Source organism: Gambusia affinis, linkage group LG05 (genome assembly GCF_019740435.1).
Source record: "Gambusia affinis linkage group LG05, SWU_Gaff_1.0, whole genome shotgun sequence".
NCBI classification, from domain to species: Eukaryota; Metazoa; Chordata; class Actinopteri; order Cyprinodontiformes; family Poeciliidae; genus Gambusia; species Gambusia affinis.
The window spans coordinates 6,671,449-6,688,251 of NC_057872.1; the positions used below are offsets into that span (position 1 = coordinate 6,671,449).

General features: G+C 36.5%; 2 protein-coding genes across 7 annotated transcripts in view; one reads left to right on the plus strand and one right to left on the minus strand.

Moving 5' to 3' along the window:
- Positions 1-1,147: 1,147 nt before the first annotated feature.
- LOC122831770 (plectin-like) overlaps positions 1,148-16,803 on the plus strand; it is a 145,826-nt gene continuing 130,170 nt past the window's right edge. For all 4 annotated transcript variants that reach the window (XM_044118205.1, XM_044118218.1, XM_044118206.1 and 1 more), the window contains exon 1: positions 1,148-1,340. In XM_044118205.1, coding sequence (XP_043974140.1) covers positions 1,151-1,340 — 190 coding nt within the window. In that variant the 5' untranslated portion in view covers positions 1,148-1,150. The remainder of the gene's footprint in view (positions 1,341-16,803) is intronic.
- Positions 7,989-12,743, minus strand: LOC122831775. 3 transcript variants are annotated; one of them, XM_044118224.1, is made up of 4 exons: positions 11,895-12,743; positions 10,490-10,636; positions 10,136-10,237; positions 7,989-9,336 (listed from the first exon to the last, which is right to left on the minus strand). In XM_044118224.1, the coding sequence occupies exons 1-4, from the start codon at positions 11,919-11,921 to the stop codon at positions 9,004-9,006; spliced, it is 609 nt and encodes a 202-aa protein (XP_043974159.1). In that variant the 5' UTR covers positions 11,922-12,743; the 3' UTR covers positions 7,989-9,003. The 3 variants fall into 3 exon arrangements, with proteins under 3 accessions (XP_043974159.1, XP_043974160.1, XP_043974161.1); XM_044118225.1 differs by having other exon boundaries at positions 11,427-12,743; XM_044118226.1 differs by lacking the exon at positions 7,989-9,336 and adding an exon at positions 9,645-9,824.

A 16,803-nucleotide genomic window follows, 5' to 3' on the forward strand; every position in this document is an offset into this window, starting at 1 on the left:
GGCTGATCCTTGCTCGGAGTTTATCTCTCTTTCTGTGGGCGTGTCTCTGCCATATTTCTTTTCTCGGCTCGCTGCATGACAGACATGCAGCGTATCCTCTGATGATAAGTATGACGCATCATGCTTTCAATGATCAACTTGGAACATGTCACCGGTGTAATGTGAAGACATAGATCACTTCCTTTCTGGCTGACTCTAATGTACACAGAGTTTCTGGGTCCTGAGGAAACATTCACTTAAAGCTGACTGGGCACTTTGAAAAACTTAGACGTTTCTTCATTATGTGGTGATTTGTGTGCGTACTGATTTGGATTTGAGGCACTCTGCCTTCTACATGCAGTCAGAAGCATCCGCACAAAGCTAAACTGAAGAGGAGTTGAGCTCATGACTTCATAAAAGCTTCTTAGAAACACCTCGTCTTTGCATGCACGGGTACAGGTCCATAAACTCATTATCTCATTGCCATGTCATCTCTCTCCCCGAGGGCATTTTCACATGTGACTGATAATATTCCATAAAGTTGCACTGTGCATCGGTGCACTTTATGGCACCCTGCAATCATGTGTTTTGTGTTTTATCTCGCCCCGCTTTGCGACTACTTTCAAACATTTAAAAGCTGCGGTTACCTGAAGCATGCTGTAGATCCTGGATGGGTGCAGTAGGATCTTTTTGTTTCTTTTTTTTACCACCTTGGTTCCTGGCAGTCAGCTGGAGGATTAATAATTAGCTTGAGGCTTGCTTGAGGAATTTGAAGTTAGGAAGTAATGATGCTTTCAAATAGTAAACGTCTGGTAGTCTACATATTTGTGCATGACGCATTACCTTAGGCTAAAACACAAATATAATGTCTCACTTTTCCTTTCAATCTTTGGCTCTTCTTCGCAGTTAACCCATTTACTTTCTAGTCACAAAACACTTAAAAGAAAAAAAAACCCTGTGAAACGTATACCCAACTTAAATTAGATGCAGTTCTTGAACCCTTTGGAAATCCTACAAAAGCTTGATTATATAACTGTAAGTGTGTATAGTATGAAGCTAAAATAAAACACCCCTGAAAATTCAATAATACCCCCCTCCCCCCATACAGTATGGAGCCCTCAGTACATGCAGGTCTTACTCTCTGTTCTTTAATCTTTTCATTCGGTAGGAGATGGCAACTCGAAAGGACAGGCGCAGGGATCGAACCCCATTGGAGGAAACCTGTGAAGAGAAATTCAGCGTCCCGTCTCCTGGAGACACCCTGCCCTGGAACCTGTCCAAACTCCAGAGGGTCAAACGCTCCAAATCGGCTTCAGGAGAGGTCCTGGATCCAGCGGAGAGGGCTGTAATTCGCATCGCAGGTAGGAGGACCGTTAAACAAATGTGTTCTAACCAGAGATAAGCTGCTAGCTTATGGAAAACTTTAGCTGGTTAGCGAGCTTGTGAGAAATTTAGCTGGTAAGCTAGCTTTTATTTCTTTCCATGTAGCTCACTCTTTTGTTTATCCCCTCTAATGTCTTATTTTCTCATTTTACCTCATTCAATCCATAATTAAACGAAAGCAAAATCACTTGAGGTCGTTAACCAGCAACTGTTTAGTTTTGCAGAAAAAATATAAAGACAAAGTAAACAAATAAAATTCAGATAAGACTTTAACTTTTTTTGCTGGATAATTTGAAATTAATTAAAAAATAAATAAATAAACTGCTTCTGCTGTCAAGCCTTTACAGTTTCATACATTTTGTTTCACACTTAAACAAGCTCATATTGGGTACACTGAGAAAAATTTGACCAATGGTTACTTAAAAAAATTGTGGCAACAAAGTGACACGTAATATAATTGAATAGATTTTAGGTTATACAATTTTGATTAAAAAGTATTGAATATGTTAACTTAACATTTAAAAATTAAGTACATCTTAATAAAAGCAACAGCTGAAATGTGTTGGATTTAGTAATATCAAGCCAAATGATAAGTTATATTGCCCAAAAATATTTAGTAAATCCAAGTCAATTTTACAAGGAAAACCTATTTTTATTTACTAAGTATCTGAGCAAAAATTATTTAGATTTACTAAATATCTGGGGGAAATTGATTCCTATTTACTGATAATCTAGGTGAAATTAACTTATATTTATTAATTAAATGGGTGAAATTGATTTAGATTTACTAAACATCAGCATAAAAATTATTTGGATTAAGTAAATAATATAAATGATATCAACTCATATTGTAGCACATTATTGCTTAATTCAACACATTAACACTGTTGTTCTTATTTATCTGTAGCTAAAATAATTGATAAAATTTAAGTTTTTATTTCTATCATAGGACTTTAAATCTATTCAATAATATTGAATGTCACTTTGTTGCCATCATTTTTCTGTGTCTAATTTACACAATATCCTGACCAAACTTGAGTGGCATCAAAAAACAACAAATTACAATGCATAAAACAGCAGCAGCATTTATTTGTGCAACTTTATAAAACGTGTTTATCCAGCACCCAACAAGTGCAAAATTCCAAAATACAACAATAAAACAGAGAAGGGGCAATATATATCAGCATCAAGTCAAAAACATAGTGCCACTCTGCTCAAAGTATAGTTAACATGATTTTTTAGAACCGTCACATCAACAACAATCAACTTGGACTCAGTTAAGCTTGCTTCAACAATTTATCAATCACATAAGAGTTCCCTTTATGTTTAAGAGGCATGCAGAGCACAAAACAAGTATGCACATAAAACTTGCCTGGGGAAAACATGACAAGATGTGAGAGATGGGTGAGACCTTTGAGGCACAAAAACTAAAATTTTCTTTTTTTGTATGTTTATGCTACATCTCACTGTGTTGGGGCCCTTAGCTCCGTGACACTTACTTTCCTTTTCGAAAAATAAGTTGAAAGACAGAACTTAACGAAAACATATTATATAAAGTGCAAATGAAACACAACAAAGTTTTGCAGTCTGCAGATCATCACCCTTCAGTGGTGAAGCCTGCATGGACTCTCCAAAAAGGCAATAGTGGATGCTCTATGCTGTATAAAAGGGACAAGGGTTCATGTGACAGGCCTGAACAGATCCAAAGCCATATAACAGGCCGCACTACCACATATGAGAACAAGGGGTCAGTCCTTAGAAAGGGTGGTTAACTGTAATGTACTGCAAGAAAAAATACACATGCAGAAATCCACTCAACTGAAAATTACCCTAATTTTAACTAACTTCACAGAGCATTTCACAAAGTTTTGCATGTTGGTTTTCACAGTGACTTGTCTATTCCCTATTGTTTAGCAAGGGTCCGTTTTCTTAAGCCAGTAGTTTATTCCTGAGGCTGTTCACTTTTGGGGAGAGCTTTGAACTATCCAGCCCGAGGAGAAGTTTCTGAAATACTTCAAATGTGTATCTGAGCTTCTTTGGATAGGCAAGATTCACAGCATACACCAAAAAGGTATTTTTACAGAAAAAAGGCCATCCAAAGACTTTAAAAAAAAATCAAGTTATGGTTAGGTAAAGCATTCTTAGGAAAAAAATTACATAAATTACTGACAAGTTTTAAATTATGCCAGTTGGTGAAATCAAATTGAGATAGCATTCTGCACTAGCACTTAAAAATTCCTTAATGGAAAATAAAAATTTAAACACACTTAACAGAGGACAATGATATAGCTTGCCAAGAATGTTGGAGGACATGGCGACCTTTGCCATGTCCTCACCCTGTCTGCCTACTGTCTCAAAAAAATACGAGCCACTAGCGCCGCAAAAAGTCTTCAGAGAAAAAAAAAGTTGGTCTCAACTAAATTGTCGTTAATCTTGGTCAAGTAAATTATTTGGTCCAAAGCGTTGGAACTTATTTGGGTTGGCTCTTTTAAATTACATTGGGTTCAACTATAGTAAATGAGTTGAATCAACCTTAACCTTATAGTTTTCTTCTGTTACCACAGCCAGGGGCGCAACTACATATTTTTTAGGTGGATGCGAACATCTTACCGGGGCCCCCCACCCTCCCAGGACATAAACTTGTAGAAGTGAGCCAAAGAGCCTGTTAGCCTGTGTCTAGAACCTCCTATGAGCTGCAGGTCTGAGGCTTTTTGTTAGCATGTTTTCTATCATTCTTATAGCTTGATAGGAAGCCTGATCCAAACTGGCAACACACATTAATAAAATGGTAAAATAATATTGACCACAAAACACTATATATAAATTTAATGGTCCAATTAAAGTAATTTAAAAAACAGGACATTTCCTCACTTTCTAAAAAAAAAACCCGGGACGTCCGGGACAGGACGTGAAATACGGACGTTTGGTCACCCTAATATATATATATAAGCCTCCAAGGAGGCTGGAAAGTGAGCTGGCTTTGCTGTTGCCTAGCAACATTGCATACATTAGATTTTTTTCCACTGATGGAATCTGATGATGTCATAGTGTTATGATGTCATAAGAGACAGAAGCCTTGAATATCCTGCATCTGAATCAAACTGGCAGATCGCGAAGAGCAGCAGCACGGACGGTAGTTTTGCATATTGGATTTAGCGTTACATTTTCTCGTAGTTTTTGGATACGTTAGTTGGATAATAAAAATGTCGTCATTTGGTACAGATTCATTGACACTGTCTCAAATTAGACTGATGTCAAGAGATGAATTGGTTACATTGCTTGTAGATTTTCTACAACGTTTAAAAGAGAAATCTGCAATCTTGATCAAGGAAGACATACTGGAGCAGGACCTGGAAAAGGCACAAGAGCAAATTGACCTTTTAAGTGAGAAAGTTGATTCGTTGACGAAAGAGTTACAGATTTCTCACAGGCACAACAAATATTTGAATAATGAAAAAATACCTAAATTAAAACTAGAGATAGAGACCTGGAGTTCTCACAGAAATCAATTGTTAGCTGAGGTGAAGTCCTATCAAAGTAAAGTAAAAGATTTGCAGAACTCTTTGAAAAACCAGGAGAGGGAATCAAACCTTCAGATTGAAAAGATCCTAGAAGAAAAAGGCAAGTGACGCCACACCATGCATATAGACGTAAGACCGAAAAGAATGAACATGAAATTAAAAAACTTGAGATCGAATTGTCCAAGAAGGTCAACGACATTGGCTTGAAGAACAACGAAATTCAGAAAGAGAAAGAAAAGACCAAACTTCTTGAGACCACTATCAGAGAACTAGAAAAGAAATTGATAGAGCAAGAAAATGAAAACAAAATCTGACGAAGAAACTGGCAAAAACTCCAAGGGAGGAAGCCATTGAAAGGACAAGGATCGCGTTTGAAGCAAGACTTGATTTTGACGCCTTCGCTAAGGAAAAGCAGCGAAGCAGGATGTTACAGGAATCGCTCACAAAAAAAGATCGGCAGCTCAATGAGCTCTTGGAGGAGCAGGCAAAGAGACGACCCTCGCCCTCCAAGGTAAAGACAGAGGCTGAAATAGAAAAAAAAAGGTTTGAACCAACTGCGGCGGATTGGAGACAGGTAAAAAGAGACAACGTGGCTTTAAATGCCGAGATAAAAGTCCATATGGAGAACAGACAGAAAGATCAACATCAAATAAAACAACTAACCGAGAGCAATTGTCAGACGTCAAAAGAGAGATGCTGTTCAAGAGAATTGAACAAGAGGATTTGAAGAAATCCATAAATAAGAAAAAAGAAGACATTGCTGTGGTGAGACCAGATGTTGAAAATAACATAAAGGCACCAATTGAAAATAGTGAAATTAGATATTTACCACCAGTTGTTTCAATTCGAGCCACCCAAACCAAAGTTATCTTCCAATCGAAGAACTTTTGCTTGGGTGAAGGTGTTATGATTTTGCCAGATTTTAAAGACAATTTAACTACACAGCGTAAGCCACAACCCCCAGCCAAGGAAAGCCTGGAAGACCTCCATTTATAGCGGGAGGCAGGACGGGGTGGAAAATCTAACTGGAAAGAAAATAGCGGTCAACCTGGTGGGAGAGGAGAACGTTAAAGTTCCCTCATTAGAGGTTGAAGGCAACAAAATATCGTGAGATGCGTTTGTGAACGTCGCATACAAGAGGCGTATACACCTTGGGGCTGGGCTTTAACCCACGGAGCCCAGCAGGGCACAGCTGAAGAGGAGACAGGATTCCCTAGCAGAAGGTGGGGACCTTGGTGATCTGATCCTGGGCTACAGATGCTCCCTGTACTTCCAGAGTCTGGTCCTCATTGCCGGCAGCAACTCGGGCTCGTTTCCAGTGAGAGCTGGACTCCGCCAAGGCTGTTTGTCACTAATTCTATTCAATACTTTTATTGACAGAATTTGTAGGCACAGCCAAGGCGTTGAGGGGATTCGATTTGGTGGCCTTAGGATCGCATCTCTGCTTTTTGCAGAAGATGTGGTCCTACTGCCTTCATCAGGTCGTGATCTGCAGCTTTCACTGGAGCGATTCGCAGCCGAGTGTGAAGCGGCTGGGATGAGGATCAGTGCCTCCAAATCCGAGGCCATGGTTTCGGATTTGGAGACCATCTGGTCAGGGTGCCTCCTGGACGCCTCCCTGGTGAGGTGTTTCAGGCACATCCCACCGGGAGAAGGCCAAGGGGAAGACCCAGGACAGCTGACCTGGGAACTCCTGGACCAAGTGGCTGTGGAGAGGGAATCTGGACCTCCTTACTTAGGCTGCTACCCCTGTGACCTGAAGTGGATGGATGGATGGATGGATGGACAGTTCGTATACGCCTCTTGTATTAACTAATAACGTTTAGACTTTTATTTATTCTCGCTGTTTGGCCATAGCCATAATTTTCTGCGTTAATCTAATCAACTTTAGATTAACTCATTAATTAATAACTTGCGTTCCTCCCTCTCCTGGACGTTGTGTTTTTTCTACAAAACACTTATTAAACTCAATACATAGGTTTTCTCCGGGTGCTCCGGTTTTTCCTACCGTCGGGAAAAAAGTGATTAGGCTAATTGGTTTCTTTTAAATTTATCTTAGTTTCTCGCTCATTAACTGTTAGAGATGCAAAGAATATCAACTTTTAACTTATGCGATGTGAAGCAAAAGAAGATGGATGGATGGATGGATGGATGGACGGACAGTTCCTATACGCCTCTTGTATTTACTAATAACGTCCGCTTTTACACTGTAAAAAACGAACTTAGGGGGTTATCAGATTAACAAAAGAATATCATGTACTTTTAACTAAAGCATTTCATGTTTCAAACAAAATCGTGACACAATCATGTTGGATAAACAAGAAATTCAACAACTTCACATTTATGAAATTTAATCATGTTGAGATAACATGATTCATTATAGTCAGACTGATATAGTGCTGAAGACGAGTGAGTTCACGCGAGACAATCGTTTTTGTCTCAACTTGAATCATGTTATTTAAGTTGAGACAAAAACGATTGTCTCAATGAACTCACTCGTCTGATTGAATGTGATTCAATTTAGTCAGATTCCTTTCCCTCCGAAGAGGGTCTAGCGAGATCAGGGGATCACGAGAGATTATACGACATAAGTGTTTTGTGCCTGGGAAAACTTCAAAGTGGTTTTAGTTACACATTAAACTATAGATATTTGTTTTCATCTGCAGGGCAGAGAAAACAAATATCTGCACTGTTCTGTATCAGTCCATTTAAGAACTGTAAAAAAAAGTTCTCAAAGACATTTTTTTTAAAAAGTCAAAAAAGTCTTTGACTTAAAAAAAATGTCTTTGAATTAACGTAATTAAATCATGAAAAGGATTTCCACACAATTAAATAGCTTTCTTTCAGCATGAAGCATCCCTTACAAAAAATCCCATGAAAATCACATGTGATGCACATGTGATTCACACAAATTTTACATGTGAATGATGTGAATCACATGTGACAGCACATGAATACATGTGATTTTGGAACGTTTCGTGGTAAAATCACATGTGATTCACTTGTGAATCACATGTGATTCTCATGTGATTCACACATTTCCACATGTGAATTACATGTGGAAATGTGTGAATCACATGTGATTTTCATGGGATTTTTTGTAAGGGATGTTTGTTGAGCCAACTTAGTTTTCATGAGTTGGATCAACTTAATAAGTAGTGTGAAGGTATCACTGTAACACACTGAGAAAAATTTGACCAATGGTTACTTAAAAAAATTGTGGCAACAAAGTTACACGTAATATAATTGAATAGATTTTAGGTTATACAATTTTGATTAAAAAGTATTGAATATGTTAACTTAACTTAAAAAAATTAAGTACATCTTAATAAAAGCAACAGCTGAAATGTGTTGGATTTAGTAATATCAAGCCAAATGATAAGTTATATTGCCCAAAAATATTTAGTAAATCCAAGTCAATTTTACAAGGAAAACCTATTTTTATTTACTAAGTATCTGAGCAAAAATTATTTAGATTTACTAAATATCTGGGGGAAATTGATTCCTATTTACTGATAATCTAGGTGAAATTAACTTATATTTATTAATTAAATGGGTGAAATTGATTTAGATTTACTAAACATCAGCATAAAAATTATTTGGATTAAGTAAATAATATAAATGATATCAACTCATATTGTAGCACATTATTGCTTAATTCAACACATTAACACTGTTGTTCTTATTTATCTGTCGCTAAAATAATTGATAAATTTAAAGTTTTTAAACTTTAAATTTAAAAACTTTTAAATTTTTAAATTTAAAAGTTTAAAAATCTATTCAATAATATTGAATGTCACTTTGTTGCCATAATTTTTCTGTGTCTAATTTACACAATATCCTGACCAAACTTGAGTGGCATCAAAAAACAACAAATTACAATGCATAAAACAGCAGCAGCATTTATTTGTGCAACTTTATAAAACGTGTTTATCCAGCACCCAACAAGTGCAAAATTCCAAAATACAACAATAAAACAGAGAAGGGGCAATATATATCAGCATCAAGTCAAAAACATAGTGCCACTCTGCTCAAAGTATAGTTAACATGATTTTTTAGAACCGTCACATCAACAACAATCAACTTGGACTCAGTTAAGCTTGCTTCAACAATTTATCAATCACATAAGAGTTCCCTTTATGTTTAAGAGGCATGCAGAGCACAAAACAAGTATGCACATAAAACTTGCCTGGGGAAAACATGACAAGATGTGAGAGAGTTTCTGAAACACTTCAAATGTGTATCTGAGCTTCTTTGGATAGGCAAGATTCACAGCATTCGCCAACCCAACAAGCAGGGAACAAGCCCTTGGAAAGTTACCCAGAGCAGTTAGAATTTTCACGCCGTCCACCACGATACCGATGTCTGGATCCTCTGACGTGTTAGCTTTGATGTTGTAGATCTTCAGGTTTTCAACAGCAAGGTCCTGTGACACACTGTCTTCATCAGCATCCTGTAATAGCAAGAACATTGTGCATATCAGACAGTATAGCCAAAGGAGAAGGTTCCATTTCCAAAATTGCTTACAACTGTTTGGACAAGAAAATCTGGAGTTTGTCAGCCGTTGCTTGTAATGCACTCTATTTATGTCAGTGTTTTAGACAAATCTGAGATGACACTAAAAAAAAAAAAAAAAACGCACATAATTTAAAAATGAAAAAAAAAAAAATATATATATATATATATAAATCAATCATAATAATATGTTATATTATTATAATATAATAAATTATACAATGATGAGCTGAACAGTTACAAATATTTCTAAAAGAAGTTTCTGAAATTAAATCAATCCATTACACTATTATTTCTTCCTGGCACTGTCTTGATGAATATCTTATTCTGCATTGCCTCAGTCTTTCTGTAAAAATGTCTTCGTATTCACAAAGCAGCGTCTTGGCCATCATTTCTTAGCTCGCTTTTAGGGACAAATTGCAAAGACTTTAAAAAAAAATAAGTTATGGTTAGGTAAAGAATTCTTAGGAAAAAAATTACATAAATTACTGACAAGTTTTAAATTATGTCAGTTGGTGAAATCAAATTGAGATAGCATTCTGCACTAGCACTTAAAAATTCCTTAATGGAAAATAAAAATTTAAACACACTTAACAGAGGACAATGATATAGCTTGCCAAGAACTACTGGGAGAAATACAGTTATGACTATTTTGTGTTTAGACTTTCCAACGAATACCAAGTAGAAGAGATGAGAGAAATCAGCTACTTTATATTTTAACATCTACTTCAACTTACATCGTACTCTTTTAAGAGTTGATCTGTAGATTCCCCAAGGTACAGCATCAAACATCGAATGATAACATCTCTGGTCATGTTGATGTCAGGATTGCTTGGAGTCTGAAACGAAAAAAATAAACACCAGGTGGTTTATATTACTGTTAATAAACTCAAGGATCCTTCCTGTGCCGTCTTGGGGACCAGTGTAATAAAACACTCCTGAAACAAATTCTCATGCGATTATTTCATATTCCATTTAAAAAGAGAATCACAGGCTAACCTCCAGTAAATTTAAGTAATGATATTCCAGAAGTTTAAACACAAAATTTTGAGAATAAAATGTTAGCAACCATAATGCTCAATGAAGGATACCTTGAGTAGGATAGCCTGCAGTCTCAATCCCATGCTTCCGCCCTTGGAGTGGAAGAGGTTCAGAAGTCGAGGAGTATATTCATCCAGTTTGGACATGAACTTTGATTCAAGATGCACCATTGTGATTCTGTGAAACTCATCCTGGATCTGAAAGACAAATCATGAAACCAGTTTTAAAGCCTCAAATATTACAAACATACATACTGTTCTTATGACATTTTTCAAAAGCAAGACGATGGATCAAATTTGATCTATAAAATAGATGACAGTAACGTAACACATTTTGTATCAAATAGGTCTGCCAAGTCTCTCATGATGGCCTGGTCAACAATGCTCTTATTTAACTTCAATGTTGAATCAAGTATATCTCTAACAACTTCAACAGATGCTGAAGATGAAATGAACTGAAGGTCTTCAACTAAGGCATCAATGCACTTCACTGAGGCATTATAGACACTTTCTAGCTTCAGCAGAAGTAAACCGAGGAGGTACAATATTTCTTAAATCTTAAAAAATTATTTTAAATGAAATGTTCTGCTGCAAAGATGTCCTGGCCTACATATCATAATCTATAGACTTAAAAAAAAAAAACATCCGTTACACATCCCTGCAAGAATCGCGCCATAATCATCTTAATTTTTTCAATGAAAATAAGAAAACAATTATACAAAAATATATTTCCCTCAGAAATTGCATCTGTAATGTCACTGAAAAGATCATCACAATTAAGTATTTTTTCAAAATCATCCAGCTCTTTAATATACCAACTATGGATGAATATCTCATCCAATCCCACTTCAAAAAATTAACTATCGTTTTAAGATGTTAGACAAAAATATGAAACAGATTTTAAGGTAATGTGCACATCAACAAATGCCAAACAATAAATATTAAAATCAAAGATGCCCAAAACGGACTAACGAAACATTTCTCTCACTCGCTCTGTGGCAGATCAGTCAGTACGCAGCTCTACGTACTGATTTCAACCCAACATTCACAGACGCATCTCACTGTAACTGTTTATCTGTCAGTGTGAGCTGCAACCACAGTTTGAAAGCATAACGTTTTTCCGAGAAAACAGAAAAAAACGAGGAAGCCGTTTGTGCCATCTGGATGTAACTAACGTAACGTTAATGGAGAGCCTCAGTGAGAGCCGGTGAACTTGGGTTTAGCAAAACACCAGCCATTGTGCTCAAAACACAATAGACGTTCGATGAAAATAACGCCAAATTAAAAGAAGAAAAAAGAAACAGCGCACTTTGTCTCAATGCAAAACGGCAGATTTTTCTTCCGAAATGTGTAACGTTATAAAAACTGAATCTGCTTTTAACTTGAGTACATTTTAATTGTAAAAACTAAATGCAGTAACTTTAAACGAAACTCCTAAGTTGATTAGCCTTCTCACCGTTGAAAACAACGTCTGTTCCGCCATTATGGTGCCCAAACATGCTAGCTAGCTTGTTAAGGTGGGGGAGGGGGGTTTGGGCTGAGGCCAAAAAACTAAATTAAATAAAAGAGTAGCTTGTATTCTACGGCCACTATATAACGGTATTACGTTAGTCACATTAAATTGTGACATTGAGACTACTTTTTCAATCATTGCAATGCATTTAGTCAAATCAAAGACGACGTAGACTGAATTCGAATCCTTCACACTATAACTTAATTGACTTGCTGTACAGTAAAGTTGTCATGTTTGGTAATTTGCAGTAACAGAAGACAATGTTTAACTGCTACAGACACTTGAATTGTTTAACTAAGAACAATTAAAACATGTCTTACCTTTAAGCAAACGGTAGTCCATGAAATGCCAAGCAGACTCGATGTTCCTGTGATGAAAATGCCTTGGGCGGGAAAAATTAAGGGCTCCCAATGAGTAAAATGTATCAATTTTCTGCACTTTTGACTTTACCAATGAAAATAAATAAATTCTACTTATTGTTTTTCTGCTGATTTTATTTAAAATAATACAGAGTAAAATGCAATTAAAAAAGTAATCAAATTTGGTTAATTCAGCTCAGTGAGATTCCAAACTGCACAAAGTCTTTTTTATTATGTATAGTTTGCTCTTATTTATTTAGTAAATATTAATTAATCCTGATCACAGTTTTTCAGTGTACATGGCAAAGGATATCAAAATATGGCAAGCAGTTTTAACATAAATTCGGTTTTATGGCCCTTACATTCCAGATATCTCAAATTGTTTTATGAATAGACGTTTCAGTGATTTAAGATATCTCTAATTACATTTTGACTGGACAAAATACCTATTTGAGATCTCTAATTACATTCTGACTAGTCGAAATGACATCAGATTTACCATTGACTTGTATGGAGTCTTCAATTCAAGATATCTGCAATGAATTACTGATTATCTGAAATTCACATTTCAGATATCTACAATTAAATCATAACTAGTCAAAAAGTAAATTCAAGAGGTCTCAATTTTAGTTTTGACTAGTCATAATTCTAATTAAAGATATCTATAATGAGTTCATAATTCCAGATTTCTTAAATTTATTTTTGGATAGGAGATGTGTAGTTTTGACTAGTGGAACCTAAATTATAGATATCTTAAAAGCAGTTAATGACTAGACAAAACTAAACTAGAGATGTCTTGAATTACTCAACTTTTCTATTTAAGATATCTTAAATTAACATTCTGACTAGAGTGTTGGTTGGATGAGATTTCAAGTTCATTGAACCACGTTAAAACTACTTCTGATTTGCTAGGCTGGCGAAATGGATTGTACATCAAGGGAAGGAAAATTGCTAATGGAAATAAGTATAATTTGAGTTTTTTAAGATGCCTTTTAATAAAACGCCATGGCAGCAAACGGCTGAGGAAGTTGACTGAATCATTTTATGTCCTGTCCCATGATGGTTGCAGCACCTTTTATCAGAATGCGCTGATCACTTGGGGCTGATTTGTTGCATCCATTTATAAACTCCTTGGCCAGAGACTAACTGCAACAATAAATCAGCAACAACATTTTAATAAGCAGAGTCAGTCTGGGTCATTTGTTACCTGCGATAGCTGCCGTCACTTCTAAAACAAGACTTGTATTATTAATATACCGACCACTAGACAAGTAAATGAACATCACGTTGTAAATCTCATTACCATGTCATTGCTACTCATTTCTTCGTCGTGACTGGCTCCTGCTTGGAGGTGGCTCCACTTTGCAGGTGGATCTTATCTAATATTTTTGTATCGCTGATGTCTGGGCCTTACAGTTGCCAGGCAAGTGGCGACCTTCGTTAAAACGTGTAAGAATGTGATTAAACACTTGATTGAGTTTGTTTTCAGAGAGTTGAAGGAAGTTTTGACACCTTTAGCAGCTTTAGTAGACATTTTCTTCAGTTTGTCTCCAGTGTGTATATCAGCAGGCCAGGCTGTGTTACCCCCCTGTGGGAGGGGCTTAGCTTTTCCAAGGGCTCTGCTGACTGACCAGCTGGCTGCTGCTGCAACACTGTATGTACATTCACAATGTGCTACAGACCTTGGCCTCATAAAAAGATTTAATAAATGGTTATATATGCAGACACAGATTGCAGAATGGACAAAAAGTTGCATTTTTATACCTGACTATTGTGTGGTAAATCAAAGACTCTTCATTCTGTTCTATGGTAATAATGCAGTAGACTCCTTAAGACGTCAAAAGTCCTAAGTGAGAATATCGACATAAAAATCATTTAATGTTCCACGTTTTTTTTCTTTTTTTTTTTCTTTTTGCAATACAGCTACAGATTTATTTGGGTTTTTATGCTGTAGGGAAATGATAAACATTTCTTCATTAGTTTATGTGTGATAAAATGCTTTCATATGATTAATCCACTGTATTTCTGGCTGGTATATTTTGGACCGTTGTCCTGCTCAAGACTTTTGCCTCTGTCCCCATCCGTTCAGCACAAATTTACTGAGGAGATCTCTGTAAAATAAAATCTGATTTAACTTGAAATACGAATAATAATAATAATAATAATAATAATAAAAATAAATAAATAAATAAACAGGGTGTACGGTAGAGTTTTTAAAGAGTCTGGACTGTGACGTCCCACTGGTTGCATTTTGTGATTTGTCAGTTCGAAGTGTCGGTTTACAAATATGGATGGAGACTTGTTACTAATTAAGTGACCTCTAAAGGTTAATCTGTAAAGAGGGGGGATAAAAACGAGTACTATTTTCCAGTGTTTGTTGTGTTATTCAGTGCAGCACCACACAGATCAGCTTGCATGAACGCCACAGTTTGATCTTGTCTGGCTGGATTACCTTCTTCCATGTTTATTGTGTTCCCTACACCATTTCTGTTGAATTGTGAGACGACTTCTTCTGGCTTTATTCACGAATAACTTTCTTCTGGCCAATAACTTTCTTCGAAACGGGCAGATTTGTGGAGGGCGTGACTTACAGTGGTCCTGTCAACACATTCTCCCACCTGAGCTGTAAATCTCTGGCGCTCCACCAAAGTTGCTCTGGAGCCCATTGATTGTTTCTCCTTTTAATTGTTTCGAAAGGAGAGGCTAAGTTAATTAATCACTGTTAGGTTTAAAATATTTTTTAACTGGGGCATTATTTTATTTTTAAGCTACAAGAGGCAGATTTAAATGTCAAATGTCGGATATCAGACTCAGTATATTTATATATAAAGTAGTAAACTCCTTCTTTCTCTGCTTTAGCAGGCAGAGGATTGATTAAAGGTTCCTATCAGTGACTGATTGGGCAGCTGACTTACAGGTAGAAAAACAAAGTGCACAGTTTAGTTTTTGAATAACTTTGTTTGGGAATGTAATCGCATGGCTTATTATTAACTATTGAAAACCACTTCTGCAAATAGGAGGAAACCTTATTGCTCAGTGGGAACTTTAGTAGAGCGCATTGCGTTTGGAACCTGGTTATTTTAATGGCGGTTTGTGAAAAGGATGGAGAAAACCTCAAGGAATAACAGATATGTCCTCTCTATGGTTTCATAGACTGGAAAACTTTCAATTCTGTCCTTTAGGAGCATGAGACATTTATATCTACCGAAAACGCGAAAGAAATTCACATTACTAGCAAAAATCCACTTATTTTTAAAACAAAGAGGTAAATATTTCAGCGAAAAGACAGAACACAACAAAGTGATAAAGCATCGGAAGACGGGATGACCTTGGGGTTGGTCAGTAGGATGATAAAATGCCCAAGTCATCTTTCACGTTTGGCTGAGGAATGTTTTGTGACTTTTTTTTCTGTACTGGAGGTTTTTACTCACGGCTCAAGTTTGTATTTTGACTAAATAAGGTTACAGCTGTACCTTGTTTCCCCTGATTGTCTCCCTGTGTATTTAAGCCCACCTGTGTCCCTTGTTTCCTTGTCGGGTTCTCATCTCTGCTACCGTCTCGTCTTGTCTCGTCTATCATCGCTGTGATTGTAACCAGTTGCTACCAGTTTTGAGCTCCTTCCCTTCTGCTCATCTGTGCTGCTTGGATTGTTGTGCTTATTTATCATTAAATCATCATTTTCTCACCATAACCTGGGTCCACCGCGTTTACCTCACCACCGCAAATCATGACAATATCATGAATTAACTACGACTACACTTTTTCATTTCACCTCTGCCTGGTTTCTTCATGACCTTTTAAATTGAAGAAATCATTCTCTGACAACAGGAAATAGACTAAACTTCCTAAAAAAAGAGAAAAATAAAGCAACACTTCAGCCCCCAACCCTAAGAAACCCAACAACAGATTAGAAACGGGGTCAATAACAACTATTACTCTAAAAAAAATTTCTAAGGCTTTGGGACTCCAGCTGGCCTCAGTGAGATCTACTATTCAAAAATGGAGACACATTCCTAGCCAAGTGCTGTGTCTCCTTGGGCTCGTGCCCAGTCACCTGGACACTCTCAAAGAGATTCCTATTGATGTTGGCCAGAAAGTCGATAATGCTTAAATGGGTTGGTTGCATCGCCCCTTCGATCCAGATATGGAAAGACTTAATTTCTGAAGTTATTGTATTAGAAAGATTGAGATACTGTCATAATTGGAAATTCTATGCTTTTAAAAAAAAGACGCAAACATATTCTTGAATATTTCAAAATTAAAAGACCAGTAATGTGAACCCGAATCATTTATAACTTTCAGTTTCCAGACAAAATTGGTTACTTTTCTCCTACAATTGCTCTAACTTATGCACATGCCTCCTGTTTCTTTTGGTTTTTGATTTCTGTATCTGTGCTGTATAAGTTTTGTCCTATTGTTGCTCTTTTATCTTTTCTGTATAAATGTTTTGAAATATCTAATAAACATTAAAAAAAGAAATGGAGACGACATGG